The sequence below is a fragment of the Pseudonaja textilis genome, chromosome 2 (genome assembly GCF_049901715.1).
Source record: "Pseudonaja textilis isolate UNSWEBS1 chromosome 2, rPseTex1.2, whole genome shotgun sequence".
In the NCBI taxonomy this organism is placed as follows: Eukaryota; Metazoa; Chordata; class Lepidosauria; order Squamata; family Elapidae; genus Pseudonaja; species Pseudonaja textilis.
The window spans coordinates 168,889,878-168,913,447 of record NC_141991.1 but is presented as its reverse complement, the minus strand read 5'-3'; the positions used below and the strand labels follow the sequence as shown (position 1 = coordinate 168,913,447).

At 35.2% G+C, this 23,570-nt stretch overlaps 1 protein-coding gene across 1 annotated transcript in view; it reads right to left on the bottom strand.

The window, feature by feature from the left end:
• DNAH6 (dynein axonemal heavy chain 6) overlaps positions 1-23,570 on the bottom strand; it is a 174,093-nt gene that overhangs the window by 61,272 nt on the left and 89,251 nt on the right. The window contains exons 46-54 of the mRNA XM_026712631.2: positions 22,376-22,607; positions 15,265-15,417; positions 14,360-14,500; positions 13,554-13,796; positions 12,230-12,397; positions 10,206-10,441; positions 6,566-6,827; positions 4,851-4,974; positions 3,820-4,016 (exon numbers count right to left, since the gene is read on the bottom strand). Coding sequence (XP_026568416.2) covers positions 3,820-4,016; positions 4,851-4,974; positions 6,566-6,827; positions 10,206-10,441; positions 12,230-12,397; positions 13,554-13,796; positions 14,360-14,500; positions 15,265-15,417; positions 22,376-22,607 — 1,756 coding nt within the window. The remainder of the gene's footprint in view (positions 1-3,819; positions 4,017-4,850; positions 4,975-6,565; positions 6,828-10,205; positions 10,442-12,229; positions 12,398-13,553; positions 13,797-14,359; positions 14,501-15,264; positions 15,418-22,375; positions 22,608-23,570) is intronic.

Here is a 23,570-nt window from a genome sequence, read left to right as displayed (position 1 = left end):
CAGTGATTCACTTTACCACTGTGGCAAGAAAGGTGATTAAATGGGGCAAAATTCACTTAACAAATGTCTCAGTTAACAACATAAATTTGGGGCTCAATTGTGGTCATAAGTCGAGGATTATATGTAAATAAATACATAAAGGGGAATAGGGGAAGCGGAAAGCGAACAAAAATGAAAAGAAAGTACACAGTTATGAGACCTAGAGATAATGGGTAGATGAGGAGTAGGAAAAGGGATTCTCAAGGTAATATATCACGGTATACAAGAATACAGACTTTTAAATTGAAAAGATTGGAACTGATTTTTTGGGGGGGTTTGTTTCTTTTTTTAAGGATTATGGCTAAATCACATATAGCTCTAACTGGAATAATTGTGGAAATGGGAATTTATGATAAGAATGATAAGTGTAAAGAAGAATAAAATTAAAATGAATTATCCTTGAGAAGGAGCCTTTCATAATTTTCTCCACTTCAAGTAAAACTTCAAGCCTCTAGTTGGCAGTGTTACAAAGTTTCTTAGTTCTCACTTTCCCCCCTCCTCTCACAAAGAGATAGTTAAAGTTCAAAAAAAAAGAACAAGAGATATATACATATATATACAAAAAGAGAAATAACCAAAGGGAGCCTCTAGCTTAGAAAAGAGTTAAAAAGAAAAAAAAAGAGATCCAAGGGAGAATGAAATATATGTAGAAAGAAAAAACGAGACCAGTCCGGTTATCTACTAAGTAGCAATAAAGTCCGGTAACAAAAAAAAAATAAAAATAAAAGTAAAACCTCGCTTTGACGTCTCCCTTAAAAAAACGCCGCCAATTCAGTTTTGTCAAAAATCACACAGATTTCTTCTAACAGTCAAAGTGTCCTTTCAAACCTCAAAATATTTAAAAAAAAAGCAGTTTCTCACCCAGCCGACACACTTTCTCTTTCAGCCTCTTCCTTTCCGGAGCTGCCCCGACTTCAGAATCATGGGGGCTGCCTCTTCGCCGCCAGCAAAAGGGACTTCTCCTGGGTCATCCAGGGACTTTGCGGTGTCCCTGGGATCCACATGGTATGCCCCTCACAATAACCATCCCTATGGGACGGTTTAGGTCCGTTTGGACCAGCCAGGGGCGAAGATATCGGCTGCAATCATAGAGCTCGATTGCAAGCCGTATCGTCTCGGCGCTAGCTCCTCCCCTCCTCTCCTCTTGTGATAAGATAGAGGGAAGAGCGCAGTATTATTACAGGTGCTTTTCTGGATTTCTATCAACAATTAAATATTTATTGCTTGACTTTGAAGCCTGTGGGAAAGGGAAGTGAGCCATAACAAAAGCCTTGGACAATTAAACAGAGTGCAGTGTGTTGTTTCTTTCTCTTAAAATCCCTTTTTTAATTCCACTACACCCCCCCAACTAGCATTATTGTAAATTCTTATTTTAGCAATGCTTCTATTTTTACTCTTTATTTTCAAGGGGAAGCCTTAGAATTTTTTTTATTTTTACTTTTATTTTTTCTCCTTTTTTATTGGGATTTTTGTTTTTTCTATTTATACTCCTGGATTATTTTGGTCTCCTTTTCTTTTCTTTTTAAATTGGGATTCTCTAATTGGATTAAGGTTTGAAGAACCTGAAGATACTACTTCTTTTTTTTTTCTTCTCTTGCTTTGTTCTTTTTTTTATTATTATTATTACTGGGCTCGCTTCTTTTTATTTTTATTTTTTATCCTGGATTACTCTATAATTGGATTAGGGTCAGGAAGAACCTGAAAAATCTCCTTTTTTTTCTCCTCTTTTTTCTTTTTTTTCTCTCTCCCTCACTATTGGATTTTTTGCTGCTGGACTTTTCCACTTTGGATTATAATTGGCTACGTTTTTGATTGGATTAAAATTTGAAAGAACCTGAAGATTTTGAACCACCTAAAATGAGTAGGAAATTCATACCCCTGGGTGCTTCCATATCTCCTTCTGCTTCCTCACCACCTGGAGGACAACGTTCAACGCAGGTAATGTCAAAGCAAGATAAAGAACAAGAAAAAGTAACTTTACTGATGATCATGCAAGGAATTCAAGACCTTAAGACAAAAATAGATATTATTGAACAAAGAACAGGGAAGACTGAAGAAAAGGTGGAAAATATCCAATAGATAATGGTGAAGTATGATGTGAGAATTCAAAAAGTTGAAGAAGAGGGTAAACGAAGAGAGGAGAAGATTGGAAATATTCATACTAGATTAATGGTGGTTGAACAAGAAAAAAAGCGGGATGTTGAAGTGGGAGATGGAGAGGTCCGAATTTTATCTTAGATTCCAAAATATAGAGGAAGAAAAAGGGCAAGACTTGGCTGCGATAATGATAGAAATCTTGGCTGATGCTTTGGAAACAACAGAGGAAAAGATGATGGATGGAGTAGATGAGATATATCGAGTTTCCACAAGATATGTGATGAGAAATAACCTACCCAGAGAAGTCCACATTAGATTTACTAAAAAATCTATTAAGACACAAATTTTACAAGCGGCAAGAGAGAAGATGTTGAAATACAAAGGTAAAGAAATCCTGGTCCTAAAACAAATACCTAGAAGAGTGAGAGAGATGAGAGGAGAATATCGATTTCTGACCAAAGCGTTATTGAAAAAGGAGGTGAATTACAGATGGCTGATCCCAGAAGGATTGATGTTTATATGGCAAGAAAAGAGATATAGAATTGATTCAGTTGAGAAAGCAGAACTCTTCTACGCAGATTTTTTTGGAAGGAGAGAGGAAGAGGCAGAAAAAGAGGTCTTATTAACTGAATCCCAAGAGGAACAAATGGAGATGGAAAAAGAAGAAGGCGTAGTAGGTGGACAGGTGGATATCAAAGACCAACGTGAACCAAGATGTATGAGACCCGCCAAGTCTAAATATAAAATATCATCATGGAAGAGAAAAAATTGATAACAATGAACATAAACGGACTGAATTCAGCTGCTAAGAGAAGGAAGACTTTTCATAAATTAGGGAAATTAAAGTTTGACATAATTTGCTTACAAGAAGTACATATTAAAAAACAACATGAACAATTGTTAGTGCAGCCAAAATTAGGGAAATTATTTACTTCTTTGACTCAATGTAAGAAAAGAGGAGTGGTCTTATATATTAAAGAGGCTATCCCCGCAAAACTGATCCACACTGATGAAGATGGAAGAATATTAATGGTGGAAATGATGGATAATAATATAAAAATACTTTTGATTGCAATTTAAAAAAAACAATAGCACTTAGACTTATATAGCGCTTCAGAGTGCTTTTACACACCTCTCTAAGAAAGAGCATATTGCCCCCAACAATCTGGTCCTCATTTTACCAACCTTGGACAGATAGAAGGCTGAGCCAACCTTGAGTCTGGTGACATTCGAACTGCCAAATTGCAGGCAGCCAGCAGGCAGCAGAAGTAGCCTACAGTACTGCACTCTAACCACTGCGCTCCCGTGGCTCATAAATATTTGACCTGAGCAGCATGCTCCCAAATCACTATTTCCATTCTAGGTTACAGTTTCCATTTACACATTTTTCCTTCTTTTTGATCTTGATTATTATTTTAAAGAGCAGCATCAAAAAATATCCGTTCCCTTAGCCACTCTTGATTACTGACAGCAAAAAGGGGAAGATCATGATTTGGCTGTGTAGATTTTTTTTACAGTTCTCCATATGTGGAAAAATTATTTGCACTTATTTAGATTTACAAGTGCTTCTATGATGTACAGCAGTGGTTTATGAAGCATACAGGCTTCATAATAAGATAAAAATAAAAGTCAAATCAGTAAAAGTTATGGTCTAGAGAAAATAAATATTTTAATTTAACTCACCAATTGCCTATAATGTGCAGTAAAAGCCCCATAGTAGGCTACACAAGCAGCAGCTATGAATACATTTCCAGTGATATTTGAAATCTCTGCCTCAAAATTCAAAATACTTTCTTCCCATCGAACCTGTTCATCCCCTAATGCAGCTGTAAGTCTTCCAGCGCGGTTGAGACGAGCCTGAGTCAGTGCCATGGTCTTTGCTAAACAATGATAATTCTATTAGATCATGGTTATAATTCAGAGTAATTCATTTCATCAACTATTTTTTGTCTTTTGAATGACTAACAAAACACAGCACTAGAGTTAGCAATATGAAAGATTTCATTATGGAGTAATTCTTAAAAAATAGATTACGATCATTTGATTTTGTGTTGATAATCTACACTTTCGTACCAGACTGCCTTCCTAACATAACATGACACATTTCTCACATATGGATATTTTGCTATTACATTTTGTGTGTACGGCTTCAGTGAAAATATGTTTTTGAAAGATGACGTGTAAGCAGGATTTTAAGATGTTACTAAACTACACTTTTACAAGCAGTCCTCAACTTACAACAGTTCGCTTAGTGATCATTCAAAGTTACAACAGCACTATAAAAGTGCCTTAGAACATTTTTCACACTTACAACAGTTGCAGCATCCCCAATGGTCACATGATCAAAAATTCAGCAACTGATTCACACTTACGATGATTGCAGTGTCCCAGGATGATGTGATCACTTTTTCAACCTTCTGATAAGCGAAGTCAATGGGGGAGCCAGACTCACTTAACAACCATGGCACTAATTTAACAACTGCAGTGATTCACTTAACAACTTTGGCAAGAAAGATCATAAAATGTGGCAAAACTCACTTGACAACTGTCATGCTTAGCTACAGAAATTTTGAGCTCAATTGTAGCTGTAAGTCAAGGACTACTTGTATTAGTACAGATTTCATGAGAGCTTAGAACTCGTTCCATACACTAAGAAGATAATTAAGAAACACCACTCTGAAATATTTTTTATAATTTTTAAAATAGGTACTTACCAAGGGTTTCTTTTTCATTCACACTTCTTTCATATTGATCTTGTAATTCCTGTATTTGTTCCTCTACCTGTCTCAGTTTTTTTTGCTTATCACGAAGGGTAGCTAAAGTTGCATCAAGTTCTGCCTAATCATAATACGAATTAATTCAAATTATTATTCTGCCATATATTCTGAATGTCTTATTTTATTTATTTGCTCAGTTGCTTTCGAGCAAAATAGAATATGGAAGAAACTACAAATAATTATACATTATCACTACTTATATAACATTATAAATTATGTAACATTTAATACATATTCATGTTCACTTTGAGGAATCTCAAGATTTCCTCAAAATGAGTCACCATCCTTAAAAATAGAATTGCATCTGAATCAAAGTATCACAAATCCAACTCTTTTGGTACCATGCCAAACTAACAATTTATTGTAATACCAATCTAATTTAATATATTAGTAAATGGAACAGCTATAAAATATTCCTTCCTACACCCGTTCATGCACACATGCTTTGTTGAGAACAAAAATGTTGGAATGGGAATTATAACAACAACTTTCCTTTGAAAAGTTCATGGGCAAATAGGCAGCGGCAGAGATTTTCCTCCCTGATTTCAATTTTATGTTATATTGCCATATGATGGTTCTCATTTATCAGATAATCAAATATTTCTGAAATATTGCTACTTCACTATGGCATGCCACCTAAAAACACGTAAAATGTATGGACTAATGATTTTGGGGCATGTTAGCAAAATACATTAGATTCATTTATTCAATTTATAGTCCTCCATTCTGTTCACATTAGGGTCAAAAATGCTAACAACAACCAATTACAGAAATGCCAAATATATTTCTTCTCAAAGATATAGAAATAATAACATTATAGCCCTCCCTCCCCCTGGCCACATGTTATCATATAAGCATCTTGCTACAGAAACAAATCTTAATTGTTCTTCTAAAGATGTAAATGAAGGCAATTTCAGAAACAACACATTCCCTAATTTGCGGAACATGCAAAATAGAAATGTAAAGAGGAAAACAAAATAAAAACACAAACATTGCCACTCATAAAAATAAGCTGATGACTGAAACTTTAAAAAACATCATTCACTTGCAATTGCCTCAACTTTATATACAGACGGGGATTGTTCTGTGGGGAAGTGGGAAGTACATAAACTCAGCCCTAGCTCTGTCAGTTTGATTTAAAGGAGAGAGTTTGATAAAGGAAAAAAAAAAACAATATTGAAATTGTTGTGGTAGCAGTGCTACTCTTCAGACAACGGTAATTTGAAGGGATTTCTATAAAAGCTTAAACTAAGCAAATGTTCTCCATTACTGTCAGCTTGGTCTAAGTAAGCAAATGCAGAAGGGCAGGTCTAAAGAATCAGCAAATTCTTCTTTGACTCTGCTTTTGCAAGACAAGAAGAGAAAAATATTCTATGCTCCTGCAGGTTTGGGAATGAAATGGAAAGAGAAAGAAAGGCATTTAACATCTAACATTACAAATAAAGAATTTTCATAATCCAAGACAGGTTACATGTCAAATATAGGAAGGAATTCTTTCATTGTATGAAAGAATCAATAGAGAACCGATTGTACTAGAAAAAGTGCTTATTTTCATCACTTAGTTGCTAATAGGTAAAAACAGAAGAGAATTGATTCACCAGTTAATAAACAGACTGCAGATAAAAAAAAATTGGGAAAAAAAGAATAAATACCTGGGCAGCATGTAACTTTTGCCTTTTTGGCTCGACCACCTTTACAACGCGAGAGTATAAATCCATAGCTCTCACCCACATGCACATAGACTTGCATGCCTTTGACACTTTCTCTACCTTTTCTGGCACAAAATCAGGATTGTTTATGTATTTCTGAAGCTTACTTAATATCGCGCTCTTTATATTTTCTTTATCATATTCTAGAAGCTTCCTCAGGAAAGCGGAATCACTGAGTAGTTGTTTTGCTGTTGCCCAGTCAGGCCTGAAAGATTAAAATGAAAAGATTGATGAAGATCTTCCCTGGAAAATATATATTGTAAAAAGATCAGTATTATACATATATATATATATATATATTTAAAAACCCTCCAGTTTTAAGATGAAATATACTGCATGTTTATGACCTACAGGTATATCCAGTATACAGACTTGGTGAAAAGAGTTAAAAAAGGCTTCTGATCCTAGGGGGAGGATATAATACAAGGAAATTGTGCTGGATGCTGCATGTTTAAATTATTTTTTTTGCAGTATCATAAACTGAAGCTGCTATGGTTTGTCCCACAGTCAGCCAAGATGGTCAGACTGAATTTTGCATTTTTATCTATTTACTGAGTCCTTTCCAAGGAGCTGGGATAGACAAGTGTGAATGTTTGATGGGGGATCATTGCAGGATGAAAGCTGTTCCAAGTAAAGCTTATTATTATTTAGAGTTTTTTTATCCCACCTTCATTATTTTTTATAAGAGAGAGACAGAGAGAGGGGAGGGAGGGAGGGAGGGAGGGAGGGAGGGAGGGAGAGAGAGAGAGAGAGAGAGAGAGAGAGAGAGAGAGAGAGAGAGAGAGAGAGAGACTGGCCCAAATTTGGGAGTAGAATTTACAGTTTCCTGTAAATCTAGCCTTCTAGCCTGGTGCCTTAACCATTATGAATATCATTTAATTCATTTTTTGAAAAAGAAAGTATATTAATTGCTACAATTTCTCTTTCTGTACAGCATAGAAAATTTAACTACATCCCAACATATAAAAATATATAATTTCATTATCCTGAGGCAGTTTTTTTTATCTTTCTTTTTCCTTGGCAAACACAAGGTTCCTTTCTATTTTTTAAACAGAATATATGTTTTCATCCATATCACTGACATCCTCTAAAAAGTAAATGAGAGATTGATAAAACATGCTGCCATTTTTGATGTCATACATAATTCTTTTTTATGCAGAAATGGAAAGAAGGCGATTTACAACTGCATCTTGAGGCTTAGTTCTGCTGAGAAACTGAAATGCCAGCACTAAATAGTCCAAGTGTTGTACTTTATTTGGCAAATAACATTACTGTGGGCTGCCTGCAATCCTATGCCACACCCTCCAAAATCAATTATTAAATGTAGATTTTTATTTCTGAGTAAACATGTATAGGGTTACACTCTTTATGTACTATTATAAATAACATAAAAGATGTGATTAATTACAGTCCTTTGTTATAGGAAGAGAAACTCATAAATGAAATGTTCTGATTTCTCTTCTCAAAAAAGGATAATTATCTTCATGTCACACTTTCATTCAAGAGCTCAAATTGCTACATGACAAAACAATGTTGTTTTAAAATCAAGACTACTGAAACATAAGCAAAACATCCAAAAACGAAAACAATTCTATATTGTTCTATATGATTTAATGCATTAAAAAGGATATGGAGTATACAGATTCTCAAACTGATATCAGTAGATGAAGAGAAGATGGCCTTGTAAGAAATTGACAATCATATAAATAAACTGATACTATTTAGTCATAGTTATTGAACAGTTACTCCATTTTAAATTGGTAATATTGGACAGCATTTCTATTTATTCAGATTCACTGAATCCAGTGGGGTTGGTTTTTTTGTAAATCTTATTAAGAGTAAATCAGTACTAAATCCATGGTTTTGTCTCATAAATATGTGTAATTGTGTAACATAAATATATATTCTGATCAATTTATTTAAAACAAAAATACAAGGTGATAATCTTGATTAAATTAAGCAAGCAAATGAGTCAGTTACTGTTATTTTAACCATTTAGTCATATCTGACTATTGGCGACTTTATAGGCAAGTGCTGTCCATGCTATCCTGTCAAGCACAGCTTCTTTCAATTGTTGGATGCACAACTTTGTATCAGATTTAATGTTATAAAGCCAGCATGTTTTTGCTTTCCCCTTCTTCTTGTTCCATTAATCATTCCTAGTATCATTGCCTTCTCCAATGGATTTGCATGCATGACATGGCCAAAATAAATCAGACATAAACAAATGAGTAGTCATCATAAAACATCAAAGATGTGCATCTATTTAGGGAGTTATTCATACTCATAAGCAGATGGGACATACAAGGCTTCGAAGGGTAGAGTCAACTTGCAAATTTACTCTATGTGTCAGTTTTGTCTGGCTTGGCATGTACAAAATTGAATTTAGATTCAATATGGAATAGTTGATTGCAAATGTCAGTCATTAGATAGACTATGCTAAGGGCAGAATGGACTAGCTATGAGATGTCCAGCCATCCTTATATTCTCTACAAGATGAATCAGACCGCAGGGCATTTTAACCATTGGGGAAGACAGTTCAGAGAATGGTGTGGGCATTTGGTCTTTTGGAAAGCTTAAAGGTCAATAAAATACCTATGCCAGCAGCCAATTGAACAGCTATATTTCGAGGCTGTGCCACAATAGTTGACAGCTTGTCTGGGGGAAAAATGTATAAAACAGCTGGAACAGTGCAATGGCAGAAGAAACATGGAAGGAAAAAAATATCAGCAAATATTGAGAGGAAAAGGGTGCTGAAGTCTACTGTAAGCATTAAGGAAGAAGTATAGTTTGGTGATAGTAAATGAAGTCCTACATACAATGAGGTGGACCAGAGTCAGAACTTGTATTTATTTTTTATCCCACCTTTATTATCTGTATAAATAATCTAGTGAACATACCTCCTCCCTTCTTCCTCCTCCCATTTTCCCTCAAACACAACCTTATGAGGTAGGTTGGGCTGAGAGCGAATGCCTGGCCCAAAGTTACCCAGCCAGCTTTTCATGCTTAAGGTGGAACTAGAACTCATGTTCTCCTGGTTTCTAGAAGGGTGCCCACTATACAAACCTATCTTTTCAAAAAGTATATTACTATGCCTTTCATTTGCTCTCCAATAACTACACTTGAAGGATCATGCTTTACTGAATTCCTTTGGGATAGGCTGTCAACATTCAAAGCAACATTTCTTTTCTCAAGGTTGCACACCAGCTGTAGAAGACAACTGTGTGACCTTGGGAAGAGTCTAAGTAGTTTTAAAAAATTGCTGAGAGGTGCCAGGTGTTCTCCGAGGCATATTTATCCTTTTGAATTCGAAGCCCTAATATGGGGGGAGAATAGGACAAAAGACCTATCTATAACTATTACCAAAGGGGTCACCAGTTTTATGGTTTCAGCTTCATGACATTAGCTATTTCAATAGCTGTTGGGAAATTTGGATCAGAGGGGCATCACGTATAATTCCACAAAAGATGGAAAAATTAACACATGCTGAAGAAAATTGCTTTCAGAAACAACATCACTCTAGGTGAAGGATAAAAGCTACCAGTCAATACAGAAGATTAAATATACAGTATAGCAATCTTACTTTGCATTTAAAAGAATACAAATAGCTTCCATCACGGTCATGACAAGATCAGGAGGTTTAGTGAAAACTCTGATTTCAGAAATATCTGCCTTATCTAAAGAATCTAAGGCTTTGTTGGCAGCTTCTAAAGCTGGAAGGGCTTCATCCAAATCTCGCTGGGCATCATCAGCTATTGCCTGAGTTTCCTCTGCTTTTACTTTTGCAACAGCTTCATCTTCCTGAACAACACGCCGAACCTGGAAGAAAAAAAGAGTCACCTTGTAGGGGAGAAGGGCAGCATAAAAATTTAATCGATAAATAAAATAAAAAAAGAAATACACATTTTAAGAAAAAAATATTTTAAACACAGATAATCCTCGACTTAAGACCACAATGAGGAACAAAGTGATTTTGATCACTAACAGTGTGGTTGTTAAATGAGTCTTCACGTGACCCCCCCCAATTTCACAACTATTTTTAACATTGTTGTTAAATGAATTACACGGTTGTTAAGCAAATCCAGCTTCCCCCATTGTTTCTGCTTGTTGGAAGCCGGCTGGAAAGGTTGCAAATTGCCATCCTCTGACTATGGTTGCAAATGCAAGCCAATTGCCAAGTGCCCAAACTCATGTGACTATCGGGGTGAGGCAATGGTCGTAACTTTGAGGACAGATCACAAATCACTTTTTAAAGCACTGTTGTAGCTCCAAACCATTGTGAAATGAATGCTTTTAAATTGAGGATTACATGCAGATTTCCTAAGAAAATGAAATAGAACAGGTAGCAGTCATTGCTTATATGGGAATTCAGAATTTAGTGGATTAGATGAAATATCCTTAAGCAAAATTATTCTAGTAGGAAGAACAGTGTATGGAGGAGGACTCCAATGCTATCTTCCTCATTGCCTCAAAGGATTCCTTAGTTCTCCAGAGTTTAAAAACAGAGGGGGGAATTGTATAACCGGAGAAATTCCTTCCCTTTTCAGGCAGTGGAATTCTGGTGGATCGAAAACCTCCATTAAAGTTTATTGTTTCTATTTAGTAAAATTCTTCTACTAGAGCCATGGTAGTGCAATGGTTAGAATGAAGATAATTCTGCCGACTGTCAGCAATTTGATTCTGACCAGCCTTCCATCCTGCTGAGGTGGGTAAAATGACCCAGATTGTTGGGGGCAATAGGCGGGCCCTGTAAACCGCGAAGAGAGAGCTGTGAAGCACTATGAAGTGCCATTGCTATTATGATCTGATCTTTTAACATGTGAAAGATATCACTTTCTTAATGAAGAAAGTTAAAAACTCTGCATTGATAAAGCTTTCCCTACCCAAAGCAAATGAGACTGCACTTCGAGTAGTTTTTGGTTTATGGTCACAGATGAGCACAAAATTATGATTATAAGTTGTGGCAGTCATGAAGTAAGAAGCTCATGTGATTGCCTTGCTTAATGGCCACAATTCCTGCTTTTTACATTATGGTTAAGTGGCCCTCTATGTCATTAAGTGGGGAGTTTGGTATTCACATGTGTTTTACTTGGGTGTCTCCCACCTCGAGGCACCCTTTTCAGAGTTTCCCACCCCACTAGTTTCCATAGTCTTGGAACTTCACTCATTCTAGTCATAACTCACTCCACTTACTGAAAACCACCTTTGAGAAAGAGAGCTAGCCAGTCTTCCTCTATAGAGGCCACATGGTACTATTCTGGAAGAGGGCACCATTTTGGAAGCAGTGGCAATTCTCGAATTGCAAAAATTGTGGCCATTCCCAAAATGGCAGATTGGCTGATCTGTTTCTCAGAGGTGATCTCAAAGATGCTTGTGCATTCCTATTTATTAGGGAATACAAAACCATTTGGCATTCACATTCTTAAAACATCCACATATTAACTTATAACATAACATGCAAACACCCTTAAATGTTTTTATATATGTTACTTTATCTAGGAACTGCCAAACAGAAAAATATTCAGATAGAGGAAGACATACCGTGGCGTTACATTGATAAATAAATATATATTAAAAATTTTTAAAATATTTAATAACATTTTATACCTGATCAGCGTTTTCTTGATCGACTGCTAATTTTTCCATCAAGGCCTCAACATCCACTGATTTCTCCTTGAGAACTGGTTCTAAAGCAGAAAGATCTAATTTCATTTTGTCAACAAGTACATTTGTCTCTAACAGTTTGGATAAACCATTCTTTACCCGATCCCGAGCCTGAAAAACAAGCAAATAAATACTGATAATTGTTTCAGTACTTTGAAAAGATATTATCTTAAAAATCTGATGCAGGTGGCTGTTTTCAGTAATTCTATGGATAATCTTAGTTAAATTAAAATGACCATAATAATGATATCAATATTTTAATATGTATTTATTACATCATTTTAATTAGCCAAATCAGCATGCCAAAGAAATTACTCGACTGGATAGCTTTAGCATTTCTTTTACTAAAAAACATTATCTTTTACAACAAAGAAAGTAAATATTTCTATCAAAGTTAATCTAGTTTTCACACTATAATTGACACTTTGCTGCAATGTTTTTTACTCAAAGACTGTTTTATTCTACTAGATCTTAGGGTAGACTTCTTCAACTGGTATTCCTTAATCAGACCATAGCTCCCCAAATTTCAAACCAGAATGGTCTAAAGCAGGGGTCCCCAATTCCCGGTCTGCAGTATGTCAGAAACTGGCTACACAAACAAGCAAAGCCCCAACTGAGGGATATAGGTAGCACATGAAACCGCACCCCTTCCAGTCTGCGGAAAATCCTCTCTCCATGGAATTGGTCCCTGGTGTCCAAAAGCTTGGGGGCCACCAGTCTAAAGACAACTGAAGAGTGAAAAAAGCTAGTCCATATTGTACCAATCTAGTAGGTACTTTTTGCTGAGATAGACATTTCCATCCATGCTGCTATGTCCAGTTTTGCCGCATATAACATTTGAAGCTTATGGAGATTTGAAGTCCTAGCTCTGTGTCTACATATGAAGACTAGAATACATTGTCATTCATTGTACAGATTAGTAGCATCTGTCTGGAAGATAACTGCACAAAACTCCTCTTATCTGTGAAAAGTATGGCTAAAACCAGCAACATAGCTGTTTTTCCTGAATGTAGATTGCCTTATTCAGAGACAGAAATGTTGACATCTGAATTTCTTATACAATCATGCTAAATTTAGATATAAATGGGTGAGGGATTATATTTAAGCCAATTTCATAGAAATGATACTGACACTCCTACTACCGAATAGCAATATTTTCATTACAAAGAACAATATAAATAAGTTTGTTTGTATGACAACAGTGGGGTAGGGAATAAAACACGTTTCTATAATAAATTCCATTATTATTTAATACAGATCAACGTACTGAAACCAGTTGCTTCCTTTTTTCAGCAAGCATGGACAAATAAAGATTGATTAACTCTAAATAGGAAGTTGGTGTTGTATAGTAGCGTCGCCGGAGCTCTGCATAATACTGCTCTGCCATCTCTGTAACACTCATATGGATGTCTACACACATTACAGAAAGTTTCTCTTTCATTCGATCAGTTCCGAGATCAACATGCATAAAAAAAGTTCTTGATACAGAAAGAAGTGCTTCTTTTGGCCACTGGGGAGGAAAAAAGAGAAAATGACTATCTAAATAATCTTTCTTGAAATATATGTGCAATACACAAACCATTTTTTTTCCAATTAATTCAGCAGAATTGTCACTGAAAGACTAAAAGGATGTGGAGGCCATTATTATATTGTACTTAATATCATACTTTCATATGGCATGAACATAAGGCAGCTGCTTTAATTTATGATTTCTGGAATTGGAAAGAAATACTAATGTATTCCACTTGTAACCCATGAAAACAATGCTCATTGACTATTGAAGGATATTTTCCTTTTAGTTACTATTTTAGTTACTATACATTTAGCAGAGATGTTTCTTCTTTCCCTATAAAATGTAAAATAATTTTCTCAAAAGCCATGAATGATGAGAAAAACCAAGGGCCAATGTTTGACCATTTCCCAAAATTATATTAATTTGTACTTAAATTATAAGTTGAATATAATGTTTCAGAATATAGAAAAAAAATAAATTTGATGGGAAAATAGCAGTCCTTAAAGTAGATTCATAAATTGTTTTAACATCTTATCAACATTCTTCAATGAATTATTTACCTGCACAAACCAGTCAATAGTGCAGCAGTTCACAAGGGAGGGAAACATTCGGCACCGTGCTCGGAAAGCATCTCCAACAGGACTCATACACAGGACAATGTGCAGCTTCTGTCGGACTCGACTAATGAAATACTGAAATACCTGAGAAAAGACAAGTTATAATTCAGTGATAGAAAGTAAACATAATTATTAGTATCATTTCCATCACCCACTTTTTAGACAGTTTGTGTTACTGAAAATGATATACTATAACAGGGGTGTCAAACTTGCATCATCATGGCATCGTCACGTGACGTATCAGGACTTTCCCCCTCATTGCTAAACCAAGCGGGGGCGGAGCCAGCACGTGATGCATCCGGTCCACAGGCCGTGAATTTGATGACCCTGTACTATAAGAAGCAATAGTCTAAATGACTTAAATATAGGTAGTCCTGGACTTACTATCACAACTGAGTCCAAAATTTCCATTGCTAAACAAGGCAGTTGTTAAGTGAGTTTTAACCTATTTTATTACCTTTTTGTCACAGTTGTTAAGTGAATCACTGCAGTTATTAATTGAATTGTGTGGTCATTAAGCGAATTCCCATTGACTTTTGTTTGTCAGAAGCCAGCTGGGAAGGTTACAAATGGTGATCACATGACTCTGGTATAGTGAACTGTCTTAAATACATGCCATTTGCCAGGTGCCTGAATTTTGACCATGGGCATGCTACAATGGTTGTAAGTATAAAAAACGGTCATAAGTCAATGCCATTGAAATTTTCAAATGGTCACTAAATGAATGGTTGTAAGTCAGGGGCTTATATACCTCTCTAATTCTTATAAATTGCTGATATATTTAAATATCTATAATAAACATGGATTTAAATTATACATGTAAATTTACAGTATTTATAATATCTTACCTCATCTCTGTTGCCCTCTGCTATTCCTACTTCTTTTGCCTTGGGTCGAGTAGCTGCCATGACAAACTCCAGTTCATCCTTTTCAAACAGATTAGGTACCTCTCCAGAATTCAAAATATTATTTATATCTTCTAGGAATTCTTCTACAACTATCTAAAGATTTTATAAATACCAAGTATTTAAAAAGTTATATTGTTAAAAAAAGAGTCAGAAACCAAACATTGCTAGAAAATAAGAGAAAAGAAAATTAGTATCCATTACAAGAATCAGATCTGGTTACTTCGAAAATACGTTTTCTTTTCAGTTTTACTTTTAATTTGTCACTCCTAAGTCATGTATAAAAAGCCAATCATGAAGCATTTCCCCGCATGATATTTACATCCAAAATATGCTGTTAAAAAAACTGCAGTATTAATTAGCATAAAGCATATCACTGCTGCTAAAATCTGAGATTTTCAGCAGAGGAACAGATGTCTCCTTTTTTCTCAGCATGTTATCTGTACTGTTGGATTGTTTATCCAAGACTGATAATTTGTGCTGTTTTGATTTATCTTGAATGGGGCTTACTTCTGAACATAAATAAATATTGAAAAATTAACCTCATCTAATTTTTTCTTATGAATGTCAAATCTATAAAAAAAAAAAAGAAAGTTTAAGCAACATCTTAAAAATCTGGAAATCAGTTTTACTGATTTCCTTTCTACCACAAATTTGCAAAATCCAAATTACTTAAGAGACGTTTATATTTTCAGCAGAACCAAGATTCCATGTATAATCATAATATTGCCTATTATTATTCTGCTTCACTAAATCAATACAATAAAATGTAGAAGAGTGTCCATATGTACCACAATACCCCACAGAACATAAATATCCTATATGGTATTTTCCTAATGACACACATGTCACTCAAATTCAGAAAAACACAAATGCATATATCCCGTCTCTCAGTGGGACATAGAAAGAAAGAAAGGTACATGCAGAAAAGCCACAGTTGTTTTTCTTAGAATTCAATGCCTATGTTTATCTGAATAAGATTTTTATAAATAGTTGCTGGATTAAGTTTAAAACTCCGTGTCTTATTTTTATTGTTTGTTTATTAAATTAATAGGCCACCCACCTTATCTCAAGGTAACTCTGTCTTAGGATTGATCTACTGGTATATGGTATCTAAGTTTTGTAGAGATTCTGTGCGTTATCTCAATATTTTACTTGTTTGGAATATTTTTTATACCTTTTTGTTAAATTATCTCTGATGAAATAAAAATTCTCAAACAAACTGTTTCCTAATGGAGATTTGGGGGATTAAGCTAAAAATTGCTACTTTAATATACGTTCCCAGGGAAACTAAAATAGTCAGCTAAACCATAAAACCTAGAAAAGGCCAAGAACGCTAATAAGCTGGGAGGCCACAGAGCTCCGGGAAAGCAAAAGAAATTAACTCCCTTGGGGGGAAAAAATCCGCTACAATTACAGAATCCTGCCTTTAGTTCTCTCAAAACCCCATTGCTTTGTAGTCATGCCCCCATTACCTTATAGCTGCACCCTAATGGCTGCACTGACCTAACTAGGTATATGATCTAATCAAATACTTTGTGTTGGCTATATATCATGGAATACCTGACTGTTATCTATTTACATACATATTCTAATTTGTACACATCTCTTTAAAACAACTGTAGCTGGACAGGTTTGCTTAGGCCTCCTCCATTTCCTTCAAAGCTGGCAATAAACCAATTTGTGCTTCAGTTAATAAATTAATTCAATTCAAATATATCCCTGAAAATATATCTCCTACACTAAACATTCTTTACTAAGGGATTTGAGTAACCCCCCATGCCGAAATCAGTTATCAAAAAAAGTCCATCAGATCCCAGAGTACATTTCTCCTGGGAATTAAGTTGTCTTGCTGTGAGGCTAAACCACAGAATATCTTGCAGCATAAGGGAATGCTATTAATGATCCTTGAACCTGATAGAAGGAATTCGGCACATTAACCTTTGAGAAGAGATGACAGAAGAAGAACATGATAACCTTCAGATACCTGAAAGTCTGTCACATTTGTTTGTTTCTATCATTCTAGAGTGCACAATATGGATTTAAGTTACAAGAAGGAGGATTCTAAATGAATTTCAAAAAAAAAGGAGCAGTTTGACTGTGGAACAAATTAAGAAGTGATGAGTTCTCCTTCACTGGTGTTCAGGCAGAGACTATATGGCCGTCTGTCTAGGATGTGTTTTTGCACTGAGCAAGGGGGTTGATTTAATGGCTTTTTACAATTCTAACATTTTATAATATTTGATGATTGCTATAGGATTGGCCTCATTATTCAATTGATAGCTAAGCTTTTTCCATTTCATGTTACACAATTAACAGGCTCAGATGATGTGCCTTTGGCAGTCTGACTGCATACAGTATGACCTAATGATCATCTCTTTTGCTCCAGTTAAGAAAGGATACTGATTTAGTTCAAGATTGACAGATTTCAAGGGCAGAAATTAATCTTTTGAGAAAATGGAAGAAATGCTAAATTAAACAATTGCCTGACCAATGAGACTAATTTCATGAATGCCAGCATGTTTATGAATTATTAAGTTATTATTGTTTGGTATTGTTGGGAGAGAAAAAAAATAAAACATGCCTGATAAACAATGATAAATTATTTATGATCTGTAAATCGCAGAGTTGCCTTATTGGGGAAATAAGCATCATATAAACTTAATAAACAAACAAACACATATTTATATCACAAATTGAAGTATTTCATGTGTTCCATTTTTTTCTTTCATAGAGTAAAGGAAAAAGGCAAAAACTAAACAGGATTAACAAGAATGAACTAAAACAATTGGTGATGATATTCATGATGATCTATCACCGTAATAAAGATTTGATTTGATGCATGTGATGTTCAAAGAAGAAATAGATTTTAAATATCCCAATTCAATATTCATAACCAGGGCAACATTAGTACAGATTACATTATTAGAAAAACCACTGCTAATATAGCTAATAAATAGCAGTAAGAGTTACAGAATCATAATTTATTGTGGGGGTTTTCAAAGCTCTTTATCATTGTGTTAATTTTCAGCCAGAGAGATATTTTTAAATAACATTGCTCTAATTAAAGTTGTGTTTTAGTTTTCTAACATATTGCAACAGTAAACTTGGCAGCTAACAACAAGAATTGAATCTATTATATGCATCAATCTCTATGCTTCAGGAAATATGGATAATTAAAAGCAGAATTCATGATGAAAGATTGTAGGGTGATTTTCTTCAAAAACTTTGTAATAAAAAACTAATTGGGTATTATCACAAAAAATGATCATCCTATGAATATTAGTGACAGTTTATATAAATTTAGCACAGTGCCTCCTATTGATATTTAACTGATTTTGATGTAAACTAGATTTTAAAAGGTCTTTTATGCTTCAAAGATTAGAAACATACAATGAGCTGTATCAAGTGCAGAATCCTAATCCTCCAAGTTTTGATAAAAGCTTTCAGGACAAGCCTGCTGAGTTTAATTAAATTTTACATACCACTGGAGAGATTTCCTTCTATTAAATGAGGTAGATACACATCAATCTTAAAATGTTGCTAATAATGTTAATCAATTATTTTCTTTTTTTTAGAAAGAAATGCTTGATAAATAGTACAAACTATGTCACAATAACGGGGCTGCTTCATCGCAGTTCTAATTCTCCTATAAAATATGATTTATGTGAAGTGTGTCTACTGGAATAGCAGCCTAAATATTCCTGAATGCAGTTCAACTAATATCATATCTGATCCAGTAACCAATCTTGGAAACTAAAAAGAGTTTTGAAAGGTTTGATCTACTTAAATAATCTCAGTGTTAACAGGTTCCAGTTTCTAATGTACTCAAACTCTTCTACTACATTCTTCTTCATTCTATCCCACTGTATTTAATTTTTATTTCTGTTCTAAAATGTATTATTTGTATTCTATAATTAAATAACTGGGAGGGAAATGGAATTGTTTTTAGGAATGAAGAGAGCTTCCTTAATGTCCTTATGATATATCTTAGTAAATAATGATTATATATATATATATATATATATATATATAGTGTGTGTGTAACTTACTTACTTATCAAACTTCTTAATTTCAAACAATTTTATAAGTTTAAAAAACCCACAACAGAATAGTAGAAAGGCTATTGTGTTGAAAAGGCAGAAAATGTATTTAACATCAGTCTGATATAATTATAAATGCAGTAAAGCAATGTGTGTTTGTGCTGTTTGGTGGGCGGGGGGCAGAGATAGCAGCCATAGAGACAAGGGCTTGAGTGAGCCTTTTGCAACCAATTCCCTACCTTTGATTAACATTACATCTTTATCAGTTGTTTATTGTATTGTTTCTCAAGCTGAGTGGAAATTGACCCTCCTGCTGCTTTCAGGCAGCAAATGTGTAAACTGTCTAAAATTACTGGTGGCACACCATTATTTGAAAATATGTGGTGGAGTTGATTATGAGAGAGGAAGCTATTCCAAGCAAAGTGCAGGGAGCCATGGGGGAAACTAACAGCAGCTGCAGAGAACTGCCATTATGAAAACTCATAGAGCTGAAATAAGTTTTCAAAAATAAGAATGGGGGTGGGGGTTGGCAGTTAAATCCTGGCTCAGCTGTGGTATAAGAGGTATCATTGTGAACTGAACTTTAAGATAGTGATACCAAAGCTTGGGGGCAGGCAGCGGGAATTTTTGCCTTCCATTATCTCTTGAGTTCCCAGTTCCTAATGAGGTTAAGCCTGAGTGATAAGACAACATTACAGGGACTGGGGTTTTTTATCCAGGGACTGGATAAACTAAATATGAGAACAGTGAATTTGAAGGTTTTGGAGCTTTTTTATGAAACTGGAGGGATGCTAATCGGCTCCTTAAGAGCAAATCAATACCTTTTCTTTCAAAGCCAAACATAACTTCACATTCCAGACATTCTGCTAAATCAGTGTTTCTCAATCCTGGCAGCTGGGGATTGAATTCTGGGGATTGAAGTCCACACATCTTCAAGATGCCAAGACTGAGAAACACTGTGCTAAATTATCTGAGAGTGCTCCTAATTCATCCAAAACAGCTGTCTAATATTTTTATGTTTCTGGGTTTTGGCTGAGATGCAACCCAAGGAATCCTGGAAGGATTTCATGCCAGAAATAAGGCAAGACTGGTGTCTCTCTCCCAGCCTTCCCCTTTTCATCTTTCACTTGTTCCCAGAATTACCATCCAAACTTCCTCTATAATTTTTCCTCATTGGTTTCATTTTTAAGATATGAGAATTATGTAAACCCACATAATCTTATTCATGTAACATGGTAACATCAGTTCAAAGAAAAAAATAAGAAAGTCCAGTTGCCTCCAGAAAAAGCACCTTTGGTACAAGCATGACCTGGATGACTGAGACTTTTAGCTATATAATTTGGGATGAACACCCTTTGAATGGTGTGGGGGTAGGAATGGATTTCCAGAGATAAAACTGTAGACTACAGGAACCAAGAGCACTACTCAGCTGACCCTGAGGAAACAGAAAAACCTCCAAGTGCTTCAAATACCCTCTAAAAGGATGCAGATGACCAGCTGTCTGCAAGGAACATGAATCCTTCCATTCCCCACCGTCCTGTCAGAGCTGAAGAAGCTTCTTGGATGAGAAGCAAAATGTCTTCAAAGAAAATCCGGCTGCCTTCAGAAAAAGCACCCTTGGGACGTCTGTTTGGGTCTATCTTCTATTCATCAATTAATACTGGCACAAATATCTATTTTAAACATGTCCTTTCTATAGATCTAGTTTATTTTGTAAATGCTCAAATTACTATTCTAAGTATCAAGTACTATTTACATCACTGCTTTATCCACAATTATTCCACTTTAATTATTCCAATTATTCCATGTTATTCCGCACTTCAATCACTTACTAATGTTGCCATGGAAATTGTTGTCACTTTCATTGTTGAAAACAATGTCCCGATATCAACATTTCATGAGCTTCATTTCAAGTGTATTTCTTTTTGTTTGTTTGGGGGGGGTTTGCTCTCATTTTTATTCTTGTATTTCGATACTGGTTTAGGCATATCAATGGATTCTTATAGAGTTAGATTTTCTCTTTCTTTAATTTATGGGCATTTTTTTAGTTTTATAGGGAGTGACATAATCCAGCAGTGGCTCACATGCAGAAAGGTGCAAGTTCTCAAGTAGCTAAGCATTCTTATTCATGCTATAAATCAGTACATCTTCCTAATCTGCAATTGTACATTACCAGCTGTGTCCCTTTTATCACTTTCCATTAAAATTCCTAGAATGAAGAGTGAGAATTCTTTGCTATGCCTTGAATCACCCTTCACCACAAACTGGCAAACTTCATTGCCTGCCACAGTTTTATGTGGGATAAAATCACAAGGCAGATATGGGTAGCCTTTACTTATGACCCAAGTACGTACCACTACAATTGAGCCCAAAATTTATGTTGCTAAGGGAGAAATTTGTTAAGTGAGTTTTGTCCCATTTTACGACTTTTCCTGCCATGTTTGCTAAGTGAATCACAGTAGCTGTGAAATGAGTAACACTGTTGTTAAGTGGCTCTGGTTTCCCCATTGACTTGTCAGAAGGTCACAAAAGGTGATCATGTGACCATAGGACACTGTAACCATCATAAATGTGATGCTGCGATGGTCATACATGTGAAAAATGAATGTAAATCCTGCGACTATGGGAATGCTGCAATGGTCATACATGTGAGAAATGGTCATAAGTCACTTTTTTCAGTGCCGTTGTAATTTCGAATGGTCACCAAGTAAACTGTTGTAAGTCAAGGACTACCTTGTACTACCAAAAACAAACAAACAAACATACAAACAGAGAAACAACGGCCCACACTTTGCAGAAACATGAATGAATCCAAATTTTATCTTTATCCTTTGCTAGCAGAGTGCCTCTACTTTCAGTGTCTTATCTGAACTTTAAACATTGAATGGCATTTAAAATTCCCTTTTTGAAGTGTTCTGGCTGCATGAACAAAAGTACATAAATCACATCGCATTTCATTATATTAATGGTGCTTTATCTGCAAAATGAATTTCAGTATCATTATTTCATACCTGGGTGTCTGTGAAAAGGAAAACCATGTCTTTGTCTTCCACCCCTGCCATTTTGTATAGCTTTCTAAGGTCTTCATGAAAAGAATCATAATTATAGCCACGACTTAGTTCTATTTGAAAGCATTTATAGCCACAAATGTGAGAGGCAAGTCTAGTCAGAGACTGCTTTCCTGTGCCTCCAACACCAACCAGGAGGGAATTTCCTCTTTCCTGACGAATCATCCGAGCAATTCTAGGCAGAAAATTGAAATGACATTTGACTTTGATAAAACTTACAAAAGTAAAAATGCCATTCTACCATATTCATTCAGTGACATACTGTACGTACAGGAATTGAAGCAGTGGATTTTTTTTTTTAAATACTCTCCCAGGACATGACTACAATCACAGCTTGATTCATGCACCCTCTTATTGTGGCTCAGAATCACCCTTACCCATATAACTAAAATTTGATAGCAAAAATCTCAACAGTTTATTGTGTTAGATTTGGTCACTCCTTCTGACCAGGGAGAACTAAGTTTAAGAAATATAATATAATCACCACCAAACTTGTTCTGATTTATGAATTTGTGGTTTGCTTTACTTTGGTACAAGGACTATTGATGGCTTCAAATCAAGGGCCTAGGCTGCTCACTGGCATTTTACTTCTTTTGTTCTTTGCCCTATTTGCGTACCATGTTTTTTCCGGCTGTGTTTCATACATACTTATTCTTGTTTTATATTTTAGCTATTCATACTGTATTTACTTTTAATAGACTTGAACAGTGCTTTCTACATCTCTGACACATGCATCCTTTGCCTACCCTTTTGCTACCCTTTAGTGTTCTCCAACCAAATATAATGAATCCTGTAGAATGTTTTTAGATTTCAAGAGGGTGCGATGATAAACTTACTTTATTCAAATGTCACATTACCTAACGTATGGAGAGGGAAACATAAAATCCAACTTCGCATATTGGAGTGAGCTTGTCTTTGCTTGCCTGGAAACTCACCCAATTGTTGGCTTGTTTATAGTTACCTACCTACCTAGCTAGATATATAGAGAGATATATACATATAAATTGTATTTAATAAAAATTTGATATTGCCCATATCACTCACAGAGTCACTCTGAGCAGTTCACAGGTAAAAGACTTAAAAACCATAAAAATATCAGTAAAGTAGGAGCCAAGTAAAAATCAAGGTAGAATAATTT